The 20,603-nt window shown below is 53.3% G+C and overlaps 1 protein-coding gene across 1 annotated transcript in view; it reads left to right on the forward strand.

Moving 5' to 3' along the window:
* Nucleotides 1–6,245, forward strand: part of LOC140453874 (uncharacterized) — an 87,799-nt gene extending 81,554 nt beyond the window's left edge. The window contains exon 22 of the mRNA XM_072548733.1: nucleotides 6,191–6,245. Coding sequence (XP_072404834.1) covers nucleotides 6,191–6,245 — 55 coding nt within the window. The remainder of the gene's footprint in view (nucleotides 1–6,190) is intronic.
* Nucleotides 6,246–20,603: the final 14,358 nt, after the last annotated feature.

Below are 20,603 nucleotides of genomic sequence, written 5' to 3' on the forward strand. Positions count from 1 at the left end.
ACTGGAATCTAATCGAGGGGTTCAGGGTGGTTTATATACAGAATAACAGATACCCGGGAGGGAGTTACAGACTGGAATCTAATCGAGGGGTTCGGGGTGGTTTATATACAGAATAACAGATACCCGGGAGGGAGTTACAGACTCTGTTTCCTGTGACTGTCCAGAACAGACGAAAGATGAAATCCTAACATTGAGTGCACGTGGGGGGGGGGGGGTGGTGAATGTGCAAACTCCACACAGTCAGTCACCCCCTCCCGAGGGTGGGATCGAACCTGGGGTCGTGAGGCGGCAGCGTTATCCCACTGCACCACCGCCCCCAGCCCGAGAGTGGGGGGGGCACGATCGGCGGGAGTGAAGGGGGCTGGAGAGAAGCGAAGTGAGGTACCGCGTCACTTCAGAGCCTGGCTGGGAGGGAGAGGGGAGCTGGGTGTGGGGAGAGCCCCGGAGGCCGGGGGGAGATGCCCCGCCTCTCGGTCTCACTGAGGGAGATGGGACTGAGTTGGGGGCACTCTCCTCTGGGGCCGGGTTTGGAAGGGGGGGGGGGGGGGGCAGTCAGCTTTCACGGGGGTGGGGGGGGTGGGACCGCCGTGGGGCGCTTGGGCGACGACAGGGAGGGAGTCCGTGTTCAGGTCGGAGGCCGAGGGATGGGAGAGGTCAGGGGTCGGAGCGATATGTTTGAACGGGGCAGAGTTAGCCCGGACCAAGTTCACATCGAAAATTCCGAGAGTTGTCCAGCGTGGAAACAGACCCTTCGGCCCATCTCGTCCCTGCCGACCCTGATATCCCTAACCTAATCCAGTCCCCGTTTGCCAGCCCCTCGGCCCATTACCCTCCAATCCCTTCCCTATCCCTGTCCCCATCCACCTTTTCAATGCTGTCATTGTACTAGCCTCCACCCCCTTCCTCTGGCAGCTCATTCCACACACGCACCACCCTCTGGGTGAGAACGTTACCCCTCAGCTCCCTTTCCCCCTCTCACCCTAAACCTACCCCCCTCTAGTTCTGGACTCCCCCCACCCCGGGGGGGGGGGGGGAAAGACCTTGTCTATTTACCCCTATCCGTGCCCCCTCATGGTTTTATAAACCAGGTCACCCCCCCCTCAGCCTCCGACGCTCCGGGGAAAACAGCCCCAGCCTCTCCCTGTAGCTCAAACCCTCCAACATCCTTGTAAATCTTTCCTGAACCCTTTCACAACATCTTTCCGATTGGAAGGAGACCAGAATTGCCCGCCATATTCCAACAGTGGCCCTAACCAATGTCCTGTACAGCCCCAACCTGACCTCCCAACTCCTGTACTCAATACTCTGACCAATAAAGGAGACCATACCAAACACCTCCTTCACTATCCTATCGACCTGCGACTCCACTTTCAAGGAGCTATGGACCTGATGACATTCGGGAGTGAAGGTGGGGAGGGTGGACAGGTTAGAGACGACCTCCATCTTACCTTCCCACACTCTCTCTCTCGCTCTCTCTCTCTCTACTCCTCCCGGCCTCACACGTGACTCCCTGCCCGTTCTCCCTTCGGTCGGACAGGCCATTACGTGAATTATCGGAATGGTTGTGTGGGGGAAGCGTCTCTTCAGAGATGGTTCAGGGTTAGGGAAGGGGGGGAGGGGAGTGGGTGGGACCAGCGGTGATCTCGTTATGGGGGGGGGTGGGGGGGGTGGGGTGGGGAAGCGTCGAACCGTGTATCGTCAAGCCCCCTAGAGGCCGAATAAAGTGCCGGAACGTTCCAAAGCAGGCTGCGTCCGAGGTCTGTCTTGCGTTACGTTCGCCGCGCTGTGGCCCTTCGGCCCCTCAAGATTTAAACCGGTTCCCCTCCCCCTCCCTACTGTTCAGCAATTTAATTGAGCGCGCCGGAGTTGCCCAATTCTGGTGTTTCGGAATTGGCGGCCGGGCGGAATGCTGGGATAGGCTGGCGAATGGCCTCCTGCTAGCTCTATCCAGTAAAAGATACGACCATCGCCCCCTTGATGTTCAATGGCGTTACTGTCACTGAATCCCCCCCTCCCCCCACTATCAACATCCTGGGGGTTCCCATTCAGAGAGAATCTGACCATCGCCCCCCTTGATGTTCAATGGCGTTACCGTCACTGAATCCCCCCTCCCCCCACTATCAACATCCTGGGGGTTCCCATTGAGAGAGAATCTGACCATCGCCCCCCTTGATGTTCAATGGTGTTACCGTCACTGAATCCCCCCCTCCCCCCCACTATCAACATCCTGGGGGTTCCCATTGAGAGAGAATCTACCCATCGCCCCCTTGATGTTCAATGGTGTTACCGTCACTGAATCCCCCCTCCCCCCACTATCAACATCCTGGGGGTTACCATTGAGAGAGAATCTAACCATCGCCCCCTTGATGTTCAATGGCGTTACCGTCACTGAATCCCCCCTCCCCCCACTATCAACATCCTGGGGGTTCCCATTGAGAGAGAATCTATCCGCTCGATTGGCCCCCCACACCCACAAACCCACGCTCCCTCCACCCCACCCTCCCTGACGCTCAGCCGCAGCAGTGTGTACCGTCTACAAGACCGCAAAATAGGAACGGCCACTCAGCCCTTCATCCCCTGCTGTACCCTCCTCCATTAGCTCATGGCTGCTCAGAGTCGGTGACGGATATATCATTGGAACACAAACACGGGTCTAGTTTTCCCACCTGGAGACAGAAGGGTTCACCTCAGCGTTAGACAGGCCGTCCCACCCTCCCCTCTCCCCTTTATTTTCAAACTACACCCCCCCCCCCCCCCCCCCCCCCCGCCGACCCCCAAATTCTCCCTGCAACCCCCTGTCCGCTACCCGTCCCTGGTCAAATCGCTCTCGGTATCTCTCCTCGATTCGGTCGCTCCCCCTTCCAAACCTTGAAGGTTGAAGACTGTTCAACGTCTTCCTTGGGGAATGGGGCGATCCCCCCACCACCCCCCGACCCTCCAGTGGGCCTCAGACCTGTCCTTGTGAAGATCTTCCTCCTCCCTGGCTCCCTTCAAACCTACGACCTTTCCCCCCCCCCCCCCCCCCCCCCCAAACCCCCACAAGCAGATCTCCCTCTCTCTCTCTCTCTTGCCTCCTCTCTCTCTATCCTTCCCTCCCTCTCACTCTGTCTGACTCTCTCGCTCTCTCACTTCCTCCGTCCCTATCTCTTTCTCTCTCTCTTCCCTCCTTCTCTCTCTCTTACCCTCCCTCTCTCTTTCTCTCTCTCCTTCCCTCTCTCTCACTCTGTCTCACTCTCTTTCCTTCCCTCCCCCCTCTCTCTCTTTCTCTCTCTCTCCTTCCCTCCCTCTCTCTCTCCTTCCTGCCCTCTCTCTTTCTCTCTCCTTCCCTCCCTCCCTCTTTCTCTCTCTCTCCTTCCCTCCCTCCCTTTCTCTCTCTCCTTCTCTCTCTCTCCTTCCCTCCCTCTCATTCAGTCTCTCTCTCACTCTCTCTCCTTCCCTCCCCCCTCTCTCTCTCCTTCCCTCCCTCTCCTTCCCTCCCCTTTCTCTCTCTCCTTCCCTCCCTCTCTCTTTCTATCTCTCTCTCCTTCCCTCCCTCTCTTTCTCTCTCTCCTTCCCTCCCTCTTTCTCTCTCCTTCCTTCCCTCTTTCTTTCCTTCCTCCCTCTCTTTCTCTCTCTCTCACCTTCCCTCCCTCTTTCTCTCTCTCTCCTTCCCTCCCTCTTTCTCTCTCCTTCCTTCCCTCTTTCTCTCTCTCTCCTTCCCTCCCTCTTTCTCTCTCCTTCCTTCCCTCTTTCTCTCCTTCCCTCCCTCTCTCTTTCTCTCTCTCCTTCCCTCCCTCTCTTTCTCTCTCTCTCTCTCCTTCCCTCCCTCTTTCTCTCTCTCTCCTTCCCTCCCTCTTTCTCTCTCCTTCCCTCCCTCTTTCTCTCTCCTTCCTTCCCTCTTTCTCTCCTTCCCTCCCTCTCTCTTTCTCTCTCTCTCCTTCCTCTCTCTCTCTCCTTCCCTCCCTCTCTCTCTCTCCTTCCCTCCCTCTCCCTCTCTCTCCTACCCTCCCTCTCTGTCTCTCTCTCCTTCCCTCCCTCTTTCTCTCTCTCTCCTTCCCTCCCTCTTTCTCTCTCCTTCCTTCCCTTTTTCTTTCCTTCCCTCCCTCTCTCTTTCTCTCTCTCCTTCCCTCCCTCTCTTTCTCTCTCTCTCTCCTTCCCTCCCTCTCTTTCTCTCTCTCTCTCCTTCCCTCCCTCTCCCTCTCTCTCCTTCCCTCCCCCTCTCTCTCTCTCCTTCCCTCCCTTTTTCTGTCTCTCCTACCCTCCCTCTCTGTCTCTCTCTCCTTCCCTCCCTCTTTCTCTCTCTCTCCTTCCCTCCCTCTTTCTCTCTCCTTCCTTCCCTCTTTCTCTCCTTCCCTCCCTCTCTCTTTCTCTCTCTCTCCTTCCCTCCCTCTCATTCTGTCTCTCTCTCACTCTGTCTCCTTCCCTCCCCCCCTCTCTCTCTCCTTCCCTCCCTCTCCTTCCCTCCCCTTTCTCTCTCTCCTTCCCTCCCTCTCTCTCTCTCCTTCCCTCCCTCTCTTTCTCTCTCTCCTTCCCTCCCTCTTTCTCTCTCCTTCCTTCCCTCTTTCTCTCTCCTTCCCTCCCTCTCTCTTTCTCTCTCTCCTTCCCTCTCTTACCCTCCCTCTCTTTCTCTCTCTCCTTCCCTCCCTCTCTCTCTCTCCTTCCCTCGCTCTTTCTCTCTCTCCCTCCTACCCTCCCTCTCACTCTCTCTCTCTCACTCTCTCTCCTTTCCTCCTCTCTCACTCTCCTTCTCTTTTTCTTACTCTCTCTCTCCTTCCCTCCGTCTCTTCCATCTTACACTCTCTCTCTTTCTCCTTCCCTCTCTCTCTCTCCTTCCCTCCCTCTCTCTCTCTCTCTCTCCTTCCCTCCCTCTCTTCCATCTTACTCTCTCTCTTTCTCCTTCTCTCTCTCTCTCTCCTTCCCTCCCTCTCTCTCTCTCTCTCTCTCTCTCCTTCCCTCCCTCTCTCTCTCTCTCTCTCCTTCCCTCCCTCTCTTCCATCTTACTCTCTCTCTCTTTCTCCTTCCCTCTCTCTCTCTCCTTCCCTCCCTCTCTCTCTCTCTCTCTCCTTCCCTCCCTCTCTTCCATCTTACTCTCTCTCTCTTTCTCCTTCTCTCTCTCTCTCTCCTTCCCTCCCTCTCTCTCTCTCCTTCCCTCCCTCTCTCTCTCTCTCTCTCTCTCTCCTTCCCTCCCTCTCTTCCATCTTACTCTCTCTCTTTCTCCTTCTCTCTCTCTCTCTCCTTCCCTCCCTCTCTCTCTCTCTCTCTCTCCTTCCCTCCCTCTCTCTCTCTCTCTCTCCTTCCCTCCCTCTCTTCCATCTTACTCTCTCTCTTTCTCCTTCTCTCTCTCTCTCTCCTTCCCTCCCTCTCTCTCTCTCTCTCTCTCTCTCTCTCCTTCCCTCCCTCTCTCTCTCTCTCTCTCTCTCTCTCTCTCTCCTTCCCTCCCTCTCTCTCTCTCTCTCTCTCCTTCCCTCCCTCTCTTCCATCTTACTCTCTCTCTCTTTCTCCTTCTCTCTCTCTCTCTCCTTCCCTCCCTCTCCCTCTCTCTGTGTCTCCAGCTCGCTCGCACCTTGGCCACACCATGGCCCCCACCCCTGTCGGCGATGCCCCAGCCGAACGGGCACAGCCGGGTTGCGGCCCGGTGACCCTTCCCAGAATCCCTTCTGTTGGACGGTGAGGCCGGTGATGGATGGAGACACACAGAAGCCTCTTGCGGCCGTACCCTGCAAACCCGCCCTGATTCGCACGAACACCGGGCCCCCCCACCTCCCCATTCCCCCCCCCCCCCCTTCCTTTGGTGCGGCTGGTGTCCAAATCCCGGACTATCCCCCCCCCCTCCCCCCCCCCACCTCCCCCCTCCCTGAGGGGGGTCTGTTGCGAGACAACGGTGGGCACGTCTCCAATTATTTTAACCATCGCCTCCCCCCACCCCCAGGAAAGCTCATCTGTTAAAGCCACGAGGAACCCCCCCACCCCCCCACCCCCCAAATTCCCAGGATTTGAAGAAAATACCGTCAACCTATTCCTTAACTCGAAAGGTCAACATCGAACAGCAGCTGTTTACCACTCGAAGCCCACCCTCCCACCCCACCCCCACCCCCACCCCCACCCCCACCCCCACCCCCACCCCCACCCCCCCCCTCCCCCTCCATTTCTTTGACGTGCATAGTCACTGCCGTCCCCACTGCTAACCCGGCCCGGATTTAAATTACTTCAGCTCCATTTCAAAACCGGCTGCGGTCTTCGGCGTCCTCCCGGTGCCTCGGCGTTAGCACCGCTGCCTCACAGCGCCAGGGGCTCGGGTTCGATCCCAGCCTCGGGGGCGACCTTCCGTGTGGGGTTTGCACATTCTCTCTCTCCCCCCCCCCACCCCCCCCAACGTGTCTGCGTGGGTTTGCTCCGGATTCCTCCAACAGTCCAAAAGTGTGCAGGTTAGGGTGGAATGGCCGTGCTAAATTACCCATAGTGCCCAGGGATGTGCAGGTTAGGGTGGAATGGCCGTGCTAAATTACCCATAGTGCCCAGGGATGTGCAGGTTAGGTGGATTGGCCGTTGCTAAATTACCCATAGTGCCCAGGATGTGCAGGTTAGGGTGGATTGGCCGTGCTAAATTACCCATAGTGCCCAGGGATGTGCAGGTTAGGGTGGATTGCCGTGCTAAATTACCCATAGTGCCCAGGGACGTGCAGGTTAGGTGGAATGGCCGTGCTAAATTACCCATAGTGCCTAGGGATGTACAGGTTAGGGTGGATTGGCCGTGCTAAATTACCCATAGTGCCTAGGGATGTACAGGTTAGGGTGGATTGGCCGTGCTAATTACCCATAGTGCCCAGGGATGTGCAGGTTAGGGTGGATTGGCCGTGCTAAATTACCCATAGTGCCCAGGGATGTGCAGGTTAGGGTGGATTGGCCGTGCTAAATTACCATAGTGCCCAGGGATGTGCAGGTGAGGGTGGATCGGCCGTGCTAAATTACCCATAGTGCCCAGGGATGTGTAGGTGAGGGTGGATTGGCCGTGCTAAATTACCCATAGTGTTAGGTGCATTAGTCAGAGGGGAAATGGGTCTGGGTGAGTTTCTCTTTGGAGGGTCGGTGTGGACTTGTTGGGCCGAAGGGCCTGTTTCCTCACTGTAGGAATCTAAACCTCCTCCTTTCGGAGGAAGGTCTCCCTGGGTCATCTTCGGTCTTTCACTGTGAAGAGTGTTTTATCCGAAATGGTCGAGAGAATTTTGAGCAGTAGACCTTCTTGATGGCAGCTATTCTCTGTTACACTTTCAAATGGCTGCTTTTTTTCTTAATATACACTGCTCCCACCCCCCCCCAACCAACATCGTATCTCCTCAGTGCTCTGAGGATGGCGATTGGGTTTTAGTATCCCGGGGCACAATTGACACTGATTGGCGAAATTGGAAAACATTGTCGGCAACAACAACCAAAACTCAGGCATCTGTTCCACCACTAAATGTTATACAGTCTGAGACATGTACAGCACGGAAACAGACCCTTCGGTCCAACTCATCTGTGCTGACCCAGATATCCCGACCCAACCTAGTCCCACTTGCCAGCACTTGGCCCACCTCCCTCCAAACCATTCCTATCCCTGTCCCCATCCACCTTTTCAATGCTGTCATTGTACCGGCCTCCACCCTCTTCCTCTGGCAGCTCATTCCACACACGCACCACCCCTCTGGCTTTGGAAACGGCCGAACGATCGTCTTCGAGAGAGAGAGAGAGAGAGTGAGGTAACGGCGACCGTCCTCCGAGGGGTTGGCGCGATCTGGTGCGCTGACTCCCCGCCTCCCCTCGGTCGCCTCCTGCTCGTTCTCGGCCGATCGGTGGCCCAGTGGAGAGGGGGACTCTCGACGTCCACGATTCTGTGGTGAAAACGCGGCCAGACTCAGAAAGAGGGTTCGACGGTTAGATTTGGCGTCAGCAAGCGACCTTTTACGGATGCAAATTTGTAACAATAACGCGGCCCAGGGCCGTGCTGCCCAGCCCGAATTGAGCGGTTGTGTCTTATTACAAGTTGGAACCCGTCCGGGAGGCTGAGAAGTAAATACATTGAGCCACCCATTGGTACTAGCCACGGGGAGAGAATGTTTTAAGTTTTCAGGACACACGTCCAGTCACAGCTGACGACGTCAGACTTTGGACGCAGAAAGACCTGGTCCTGGCCAAACTGAACCACCTGGTGGTGACAGGGGAAAGCCAAGAGGCCCGCCCTGACCTTTCTCGGTCCGGGTGAGACCAGATCCCGGAAGAGGACGGCCTATTGTTACGGGTGGGGGAGCGAGAGGGATCGTCCTGAGCCAAGATGGCCGCCAGATCCTGACTGAACCCAGCCAGCGGCATCCTGAAGACGAAGAGGTCGCCACGAGGTTAGGTCGGGCGGACAGGATTCGGTGCGGACGTAGCTGCGTTGAGAGAGAGCCACCAAGGACGGAACGATTACTGCCTGTCGCTCCCCCAGATTCGTAAACCCTGGGGACTCGGTCGCGCGATGACGATGCAGGTCCTTACTCAGTTATTTTGGAGGCCCACTCGCCGTGATTGGACGGGGTAGCCCGCGAGCCCACCAAACCAGCAGCTAATGAAGGTGAAAGGCCCAATACAGACAACAAGCAAAACTAATGTCATTTATAAAATATCGTGCAAGGACTGTTACAAACACTTACATTGGACAAACAGGCAGAAAACTAGCCACCAGGATACACGAACACTAACTAGCCACAAAACGACATGACCCTCTCTCACTAGTATCGTCACGTACAGATGAGGAAGGACACCACTTCGACTGGGACAACACATCCATCCCAGGACAAGCCAAACAGAGACACGCACGAGAATTCCTAGAAGCATAGCATTCCAACTGGAACTCTTATCAACAAACCCATCTGTCCTGTACAGCCCCAACCTGACCTCCCAATTCCTGTACTCAATACTCTGACCAATAAAGGAGAGCATCCCAAACACCTCCTTCACTATCCTATCGACCTGCGACTCCACTTTCAAGGGGCTATGGACCTGCACTCCAAGGTCTCTTTGTTCAATAACACTCCCCAGGACCTTACCCTTAAGTGTATAAGTCCTGCTAAGGTTTTCTTTCCCAAAATGCAGCACCTCACATTTATCTGAATTAAACTCCATCTGCCACTTCTCAGCCCATTGGCCCATCTGATCAAGATCCTGTTGTAATCTGAGGTAACCCTCTTCGCTGTCCACTACACCTCCAATTTTGGGGTCATCTGCAAACTTACTAACTGTACCTCTTATGCTCGCATCCAAGTCATTGATGTAAATGACAAAAAGTAGAGTGCCCATCACCGATCCTTGTGACACTCCACTGGTCACAGGCCTCCAGTCTGAAAAACAACCCTCCACCACCACCCTCTGTCTTCTATCTTTGAGTCAGTTCTGTATCCAAATGGCTAGTTCTCCCTGTATTCCATGAGATCTAACCTTGCTAATCAGTCTCCCATGGGGAACCTTGTCGAACGCCTTATTGAAGTCTACATAGATCACATCTACTGCTCTGCCCTCATCAATCTTCTTTGTTACTTCCTCAAAAAAAATTATGAGGGGGCATGGATAGGGGTAAATAGACAAAGTCTTTTCCCTGAGGTGGGAGAGTCCAGAGCTAGAGGAGCATAGGTTTAGGGTGAGAGGGGAAAGGGACCTAAAAGGCAACTTTTTCACGCAGAGGGTGGTACGTGTATGGAATGAGCTGCCAGAGGATGTGGTGGAGGCTGGTACAATTGCAACATTTAAGAGGCATTTGGATGGGTATATGAATAAGGGTTTGGAGGGGTATGGACCGGGTGCTGGTAGGTGGGACTAGATTGGGGTTGGGATATCTGGTCGGCAGGGATGGGTTGGGCCGAAGGGTCTGTTTCCGTGCTGGGCATCTCTCGGACTCGATGACATCGACTTGGATCCCGTTTTACCATCCCCTGAGGGAAAAGAACCGGAAATGACGTTGCCATGGGAACGGGCGTCGCCGCAGGAAATGACGTCACCGACCCTGAGGAAAGCCAAACCCAAGAACTGAAAACGGGCCACACCCCCAGTGCGTCGTCCAGAGGCTCACTGATGATTTGACCCAGTGTGGTGACGAAACGCCTGAAAACGTCCGAGCAAAGAACGTTCCAGCACGTGAACAGGCCCTTCGGCCCCTCCAAGCCCTGCGCTGATCTAGATCCTCTATCCAAACCCAGAGCCTATTTTCCAAGGGTCTTGAATGCCTTTGGTCCCTGATCATTCACAGATCGGTCTGTCAGGATGGCCTCAACCAGGGCATTGGGTAGATTCCACATTCAGGTGACCCCACTGCACTACGCACATTCTCTCACACAACTGCAACCACGTGCATTCGCTTACACACACACACACACAGACACACCCACACACACCCTCGCTCACACATAAACACTCCAACAGACCCACACACAGACCCTCTCTCATACACACACACACAGACCCTCTCTCATACACACACACACAGACCCTCTCTCATACACACACACACACAGACCCTCTCTCATACACACACACTCCAACAGACCCACACACACACAGACCCTCTCTCATACACACACACACAGACCCTCTCTCATACACACACACACACAGACCCTCTCTCATACACACACACACAGACCCTCTCTCATACACACACACACAGACCCTCTCTCATACACACACACACACAGACCCTCTCTCATACACACACACACACAGACCCTCTCTCATACACACACACTCCAACAGACCCACACACACACAGACCCTCTCTCATACACACACACACAGACCCTCTCTCATACACACACACTCCAACAGACCCACACACACACAGACCCTCTCTCATACACACACACACAGACCCTCTCTCATACACACACACACACAGACCCTCTCTCATACACACACACACACAGACCCTCTCTCATACACACACACTCCAACAGACCCACACACACACAGACCCTCTCTCATACACACACACACAGACCCTCTCTCAAACACACACACAGACCCTCTCTCATACACACACACACAGACCCTCTCTCATACACACACACACACAGACCCTCTCTCATACACACACACACAGACCCTCTCTCATACACACACACACAGACCCTCTCTCATACACACACAGACCCTCTCTCATACACACACAAACACTCCAACAGACCGCCCCAACACAAACACACAGACCCTCTCTCAGACACACACACAGACACACTCCAACAGACCGACACACACGCAGACCCTCTCTCATACACACACACACAGACCCTCTCTCATACACACACACACAGACCCTCTCTCATACACACACACACGGACCCTCTCTCATACACACACACACACACACAGACCCTCTCTCATACACACACACAGACCCTCTCTCACACACACACACAGACCCTCTCTCACACACACACACACAGACCCTCTCTCATACACACACACACAGACCCTCTCTCATACACACACACACACAGACCCTCTCTCATACACACACACTCCAACAGACCCACACACACACAGACCCTCTCTCATACACACACACACAGACCCTCTCTCACACACACACACAGACCCTCTCTCTCACACACACAGACCCTCTCTCATACACACACACACAGACCCTCTCTCATACACACACACACAGACCCTCTCTCATACACACACACACACAGACCCTCTCTCATACACACACACTCCAACAGACCCACACACACACAGACCCTCTCTCATACACACACACACAGACCCTCTCTCACACACACACACAGACCCTCTCTCTCACACACACAGACCCTCTCTCATACACACACACACAGACCCTCTCTCTCACACACACACACACAGACCCTCTCTCATACACACACACACAGACCCTCTCTCATACACACACACACAGACCCTCTCTCATACACACACAGACCCTCTCTCATACACACACAAACACTCCAACAGACCGCCCCAACACAAACACACAGACCCTCTCTCAGACACACACACAGACACACTCCAACAGACCGACACACACGCAGACCCTCTCTCATACACACACACACAGACCCTCTCTCATACACACACACACAGACCCTCTCTCATACACACACACACGGACCCTCTCTCATACACACACACACACACAGACCCTCTCTCATACACACACACAGACCCTCTCTCATACACACACACAGACCCTCTCTCACACACACACACAGTCCCTCTCTCATACACACACACACACAGACCCTCTCTCTCACACACACACAGACCCTCTCTCATACACACACACACACAGACCCTCTCTCATACACACACACACTGTCCCTCTCTCATACACACACACACTGTCCCTCTCTCATACACACACACTGTCCCTCTCTCATACACACACACACAGACCCTCTCTCATACACACACACGTCCAACGGGCCCACACACACACGGACCCTCTCTCATACACACACACACGGACCATCTCTCATACACACACACACAGACCCTCTCTCATACGCACACACACGGACCCTCTCTCATACACACACACACTGTCCCTCTCTCTCATACACACACACACAGACCCTCTCTCATACACACACACACAGACCCTCTCTCATACGCACACACAGACCCTCTCTCATACACACACACACAGACCCTCTCTCATACACACACACACAGACCCTCTCTCATACACACACACACAGACCCTCTCTCATACACACACACACACTGTCCCTCTCTCACACACACACACAGTCCCTCTCTCTCATACACACACACACAGACCCTCCCTCATACACACACACACAGACCCTCTCTCATACACACACACACAGACCCTCTCTCATACACACACACACAGACCCTCTCTCATACACACACACACAGACCCTCTCTCATATACACACACACAGACCCTCTCTCATACACACACACAGACCCTCCCTCATACACACACACACAGACCCTCTCTCATACACACACACACAGACCCTCTCTCATACACACACAGACCCTCTCTCATACACACACACACAGACCCTCTCTCACACACACACACAGACCCTCTCTCATACACACACACACAGACCCTCTCTCATACACACACACACACAGACCCTCTCTCATACACACACACACACACAGACCCTCTCTCATACACACACACACACACACACACAGACCCTCTCTCTCACACACACAGACCCTCTCTCATACACACACACAGACCCTCTCTCATACACACACACACACACAGACCCTCTCTCATACACACACACACACACACACACAGACCCTCTCTCTCACACACACAGACCCTCTCTCATACACACACACAGACCCTCTCTCATACGCACACACAGACCCTCTCTCATACGCACACACAGACCCTCTCTCATACACACACACACAGACCCTCTCTCATACACACACACACAGACCCTCTCTCATACACACACACACAGACCCTCTCTCATACACACACACACTGACCCTCTCTCATACACACACACACACTGTCCCTCTCTCACACACACACACACTGTCCCTCTCTCTCATACACACACACACAGACCCTCTCTCATACAGACACACACACACACAGACCCTCTCTCATACACACACACACAGACCCTCTCTCATACACACACACACAGACCCTCTCCCATACACACACACACAGACCCTCTCTCATACACACACACAGACCCTCTCTCATACACACACACACAGACCCTCTCTCATACACACACACACACACACAGACCCTCTCTCATACACACACACACAGACCCTCTCTCATACACACACACACAGACCCTCTCTCATACACACACACACACACACACAGAACCTCTCTCACACACACACAGACCCTCTCTCATACACACACACAGACCCTCTCTCATACGCACACACAGACCCTCTCTCATACGCACACACACAGACCCTCTCTCATACACACACACACAGACCCTCTCTCATACACACACACACACACACACACAGACCCTCTCTCATACACACACACACAGACCCTCTCTCATACATACACACACACACACACACACAGACCCTCTCTCTCACACACACAGACCCTCTCTCATACACACACACAGACCCTCTCTCATACGCACACACAGACCCTCTCTCATACGCACACACAGACCCTCTCTCATACACACACACACAGACCCTCTCTCATACACACACACACACAGACCCTCTCTCATACACACACACACAGACCCTCTCTCATACACACACACACAGACCCTCTCTCATACACACACACACACTGTCCCTCTCTCACACACACACACACTGTCCCTCTCTCTCATACACACACACACAGACCCTCTCTCATACAGACACACACACACACAGACCCTCTCTCATACACACACACACAGACCCTCTCTCATACACACACACACAGACCCTCTCTCATACACACACACAGACCCTCTCTCATACACACACACACACAGACCCTCTCTCATACACACACACACAGACCCTCTCTCATACACACACACAGACCCTCTCTCATACACACACACACAGACCCTCTCTCATACACACACACACAGACCCTCTCTCATACACACACACACAGACCCTCTCTCATACACACACACAGACCCTCTCTCACACACACACACACTGTCCCTCTCTCTCATACACACACACACAGACCCTCTCTCATACAGACACACACACACACAGACCCTCTCTCATACACACACACACAGACCCTCTCTCATAGACACACACACAGACCCTCTCTCATACACACACACACAGACCCTCTCTCATACACACACACAGACCCTCTCTCATACACACACACACAGACCCTCTCTCATACACACACACACAGACCCTCTCTCATACACACACACAGACCCTCTCTCACACACACACAGACCCTCTCTCATACACACACACAGACCCTCTCTCATACACACACACAGACCCTCTCTCATACGCACACACAGACCCTCTCTCATACACACACACACAGACCCTCTCTCATACACACACACACAGACCCTCTCTCATACACACACACACACAGACCCTCTCTCATACACACACACACACACAGACCCTCTCTCATACACACACACACAGACCCTCTCTCATACACACACACACACAGACCCTCTCTCATACACACACACACAGACCCTCTCTCATACACACACACACACTGTCCCTCTCTCACACACACACACACTGTCCCTCTCTCTCATACACACACACACAGACCCTCTCTCATACACACACACACACTGTCCCTCTCTTACACACACACACTGTCCCTCTCTCTCATACACACACACACAGACCCTCTCTCATACACACACACACACAGACCCTCTCTCATACACACACACACAGACCCTCTCTCATACACACACACACAGAGCCTCTCTCATACACACACACAGACCCTCTCTCATACACACACACACAGACCCTCTCTCGTACACACACACAGACCCTCTCTCATACACACACACACAGACCCTCTCTCATACACACACACACAGACCCTCTCTCATACACACACACACACAGACCCTCTCTCATACACACACACACACACAGACCCTCTCTCATACACACACACACAGACCCTCTCTCATACACACACACACACAGACCCTCTCTCATACACACACACACAGACCCTCTCTCATACACACACACACACTGTCCCTCTCTCACACACACACACACTGTCCCTCTCTCTCATACACACACACACAGACCCTCTCTCATACACACACACACACTGTCCCTCTCTTACACACACACACTGTCCCTCTCTCTCATACACACACACACAGACCCTCTCTCATACACACACACACACAGACCCTCTCTCATACACACACACACAGACCCTCTCTCATACACACACACACAGAGCCTCTCTCATACACACACACAGACCCTCTCTCATACACACACACACAGACCCTCTCTCGTACACACACACAGACCCTCTCTCATACACACACACACAGACCCTCTCTCATACACACACACAGACCCTCTCTCATTCACACACACACAGACCCTCTCTCATTCACACACACACAGACCCTCTCTCATACACACACAGACTCCAACAGACCCACACACACAGACCCTCTCTCATACACACACACTCCAACAGACCCACACACACACAGACCCTCTCTCATACGCACACACACTCCAACAGACCCCCCACACACAGACCCACTCTCATACACACACACACAGACCCTCTCTCATACACACACTCTCCAACAGACCCACACACACAGACCCTCTCTCACACACACACTCCAACAGACGCACACACACAGACCCTCTCTCATACACACACCCACTCCAACAGACGCACACACACAGACCCTCTCTCATACACACACACTCCAACAGACCCACACACACAGACCCTCTCTCACACACACACTCCAACAGACGCACACACACAGACCCTCTCTCATACACACACACTCCAACAGACGCACACACACAGACCCTCTCTCATACACACACACTCCAACAGACCCCCCCACACACAGACCCTCTCTCATACACACACACACTCCAACAGACCCACACACACACAGACCCTCTCTCATACACACACACTCCAACAGACCCACACACACAGACCCTGTCATACACACACACACAGACCCTCTCTCATACACACACACACACAGACCCTCTCTCATACACACACACACAGACCCTCTCTCATACGCACACACACTCACACCAACAGACCCACACACACAGACCCTCTCTCATACACAAACAAACACTCCAACATACCTACACACATACAGACCCTCTCTCATACACACACAGACCCTCTCTCATACACACACACTCCAACAGTCTCATACTTACACTCTCCCTCTCTCACATACACACAGACTCACTCTCTCACATACACACATACACACACACTCACTCTCACATACACACACACTCTCTCATACACACACACCCCCTCTCTCTCATACACACACACACACACACCCTCTCTCTCATACACACACACACACACCCCCTCTCTCATACACACACACACACACCCTCTCTCATACACACACACACCCCCTCTCTCATACACACACACACACCCTCTCTCATACACACACACACACACCCCCTCTCTCATACACACACACACCCCCTCTCTCATACACACACACACCCCCTCTCTCATACACACACACACCCCCTCTCTCATACACACACACAATCCCTCTCTCATACACACACACAATTCCTCTCTCATACACACACACAATTCCTCTCTCATACACACACACAATTCCTCTCTCATACACACACACACCCCCTCTCTCATACACACACACACCCCCTCTCTCATACACACACACAATCCCTCTCTCATACACATACACAATTCCTCTCTCACACACACACACACACCCCCTCTCTCATACACACACACACACCCTCTCTCACACACACACTGTCCCTCTCTCTCACACACACACTGTCCCTCTCTCTCACACACACACACTGTCCCTCTCTCTCACACACACACACACACTGTCCCTCTCTCTCACACACACACACACTGTCCCTCTCTCTCACACACACACTGTCCCTCTCTCTCTCACACAAACACTGTCCCTCTCTCTCTCACACACACACTGTCCCTCTCTCTCACACACACACACTGTCCCTCTCTCTCTCTCACACACACTGTCCCTCTCTCTCTCACACACACACACTGTCCCTCTCTCTCATACACACACACTGTCCCTCTCTCTCTCTCACACACACACACACTGTCCCTCTCTCTCTCACACACACACACTGTCCCTCTCTCTCATACACACACACTGTCCCTCTCTCTCTCTCACACACACACACACTGTCCCTCTCTCTCTCACACACACACACACACTGTCCCTCTCTCTCATACACACACACACTGTCCCTCTCTCTCTCTCACACACACACACACTGTCCCTCTCTCTCTCTCACACACACTCCCTCTCTCATACACACACACACAGACCCTCTCTCATACACACACAGACCCTCTCTCATACACACACCCCTCTCTCATACACAAACAAACACTCCAACATACCTACACACATACAGACACTCTCTCATACACACACAGACCCTCTCTCATACACACACACCCCTCTCTCATACACACACACTCCAACAGACCCACACACACACAGACCCTCTCTCATACACACACACACTCCAACAGACCCACACACACACAGACCCTCTCTCATACACACACACACTCCAACAGACCCACACACACACAGACCCTCTCTCATACACACACACACAGACGCTCTCTCACACCCACACACACACTCCCTCTCTCATACACACACACACAGACCCTCTCTCATACACACACACACTCCAACAGACCCACACACACAGACCCTCTCTCATACACACACACCCACACCCTCTCTCTCATACACACACGCCCTCACTCTCATACACCCACATACACACACACCCTCTCTCTCATACACACACAGACCCGCTCTCATACACACACACTCCAACAGTCTCATACTTAGACTCTCCCTCTCTCACACACACACACCCTCTCTCACATACACACACACTCACTCTCTCACATACACACACACCCTCTCTCTCTCATACACACACACACACACACACACACACCCTCACTCTCATACACCCACACACACACACCCTCTCTCTCATACACACACCCTCTCTCTCACACACACACCCTCTCTCTCACACACACACCCTCTCTCACATACACACACACACACTCACTCTCTCACATACACACACACCCCCTCTCTCTCATACACACACCCTCACTCTCATACACCCACACACACACACCCTCTCTCTCATACACACACCCTCTCTCTCATACACACACACACCGACCCTCTCTCATACACACACCGACCCTCTCTCATACACACACAGACCCTCTCTCATACACACACACACACAGACCCTCTCCCATACACACACACACACACAGACCCTCTCTCATACACACACACACAGACCCTCTCTCATACACACACACACCCGCTCTCATACACACACACACATTCTCTCATACACACACACAGACCCTCTCTCATACACACACACACACCCTCTCTCTCATACACACACACACACACACACACCCTCTCTCATACACACACACACACACACACCCTCTCTCATACACACACACACACACACGCTCTCTCTCATACACACACACACACCCTCTCTCTCATACACACACACACACCCTCTCTCTCATACACACACACACACCCTCTCTCTCATACACACACACACACACCCTCTCTCTCATACACACACACACACCCTCTCTCTCATACACACACACACACCCTCTCTCTCATACACACACACACACCCTCTCTCTCATACACACACACACACACCCTCTCTCATACACACACACACACACCCTCTCTCATACACACACACACACACCCTCTCTCATACACACACACACACACCCTCTCTCATACACACACACACACACACCCTCTCTCTCATACACACACACACACCCTCTCTCTCATACACACACACACCGACCCTCTCTCACACACACACACACCGACCCTCTCTCATACACACACACAGACACTCTCTCATATGCACACACACAGACACTCTCTCATATGCACACACACAGACCCTCTCTCTCACACACACACACCCACACCCTCTCTCTCATACACACACGCCCTCACTCACATACACCCACATACACACACACCCTCTCTCTCATACACACACACACCCTCTCTCTCATACACACACACACACACCCCCTCTCTCATACACACACACACACACCCTCTCTCTCATACACACACACACACACCCTCTCTCTCATACACACACACACAGACCCTCTCTCACACACACACACAGACCCTCTCTCACACACACACACACAGACCCTCTCTCACACACACACACCGACCCTCTCTCACACACACACACAGACCCTCTCTCATACACACAAACACAGACCCTCTCTCACACACACACACACAGACCCTCTCTCACACACACACACACAGACCCTCTCTCATACACACACCGACCCTCTCTCACACACACACACCGACCCTCTCTCATACACACACACAGACCCTCTCTCATACACACGCACACAGACCCTCTCTCACATACACGCACACAGACCCTCTCTCACATACACACACACACAAACCCTCTCTCATACACACACAGACCCTCTCTCATATACACCCACAGACCCTCTCTCATATACACACACAGACCCTCTCTCACACACACACACACAGACCCTCTCTCTCACACACACACAGACCCTCTCTCACACACACACACAGACCCTCTCTCATGCACTCACACACAGACCCTCTCTCATATACACACACAGACCCTCTCTCACACACACACACACAGACCCTCTCTCATACACACACAGACCCTCTCTCACACACACACACACAGACCCCCTCTCATACACACACACACACAGACCCTCT

Source organism: Chiloscyllium punctatum, chromosome 28 (genome assembly GCF_047496795.1).
Source record: "Chiloscyllium punctatum isolate Juve2018m chromosome 28, sChiPun1.3, whole genome shotgun sequence".
NCBI classification, from domain to species: Eukaryota; Metazoa; Chordata; class Chondrichthyes; order Orectolobiformes; family Hemiscylliidae; genus Chiloscyllium; species Chiloscyllium punctatum.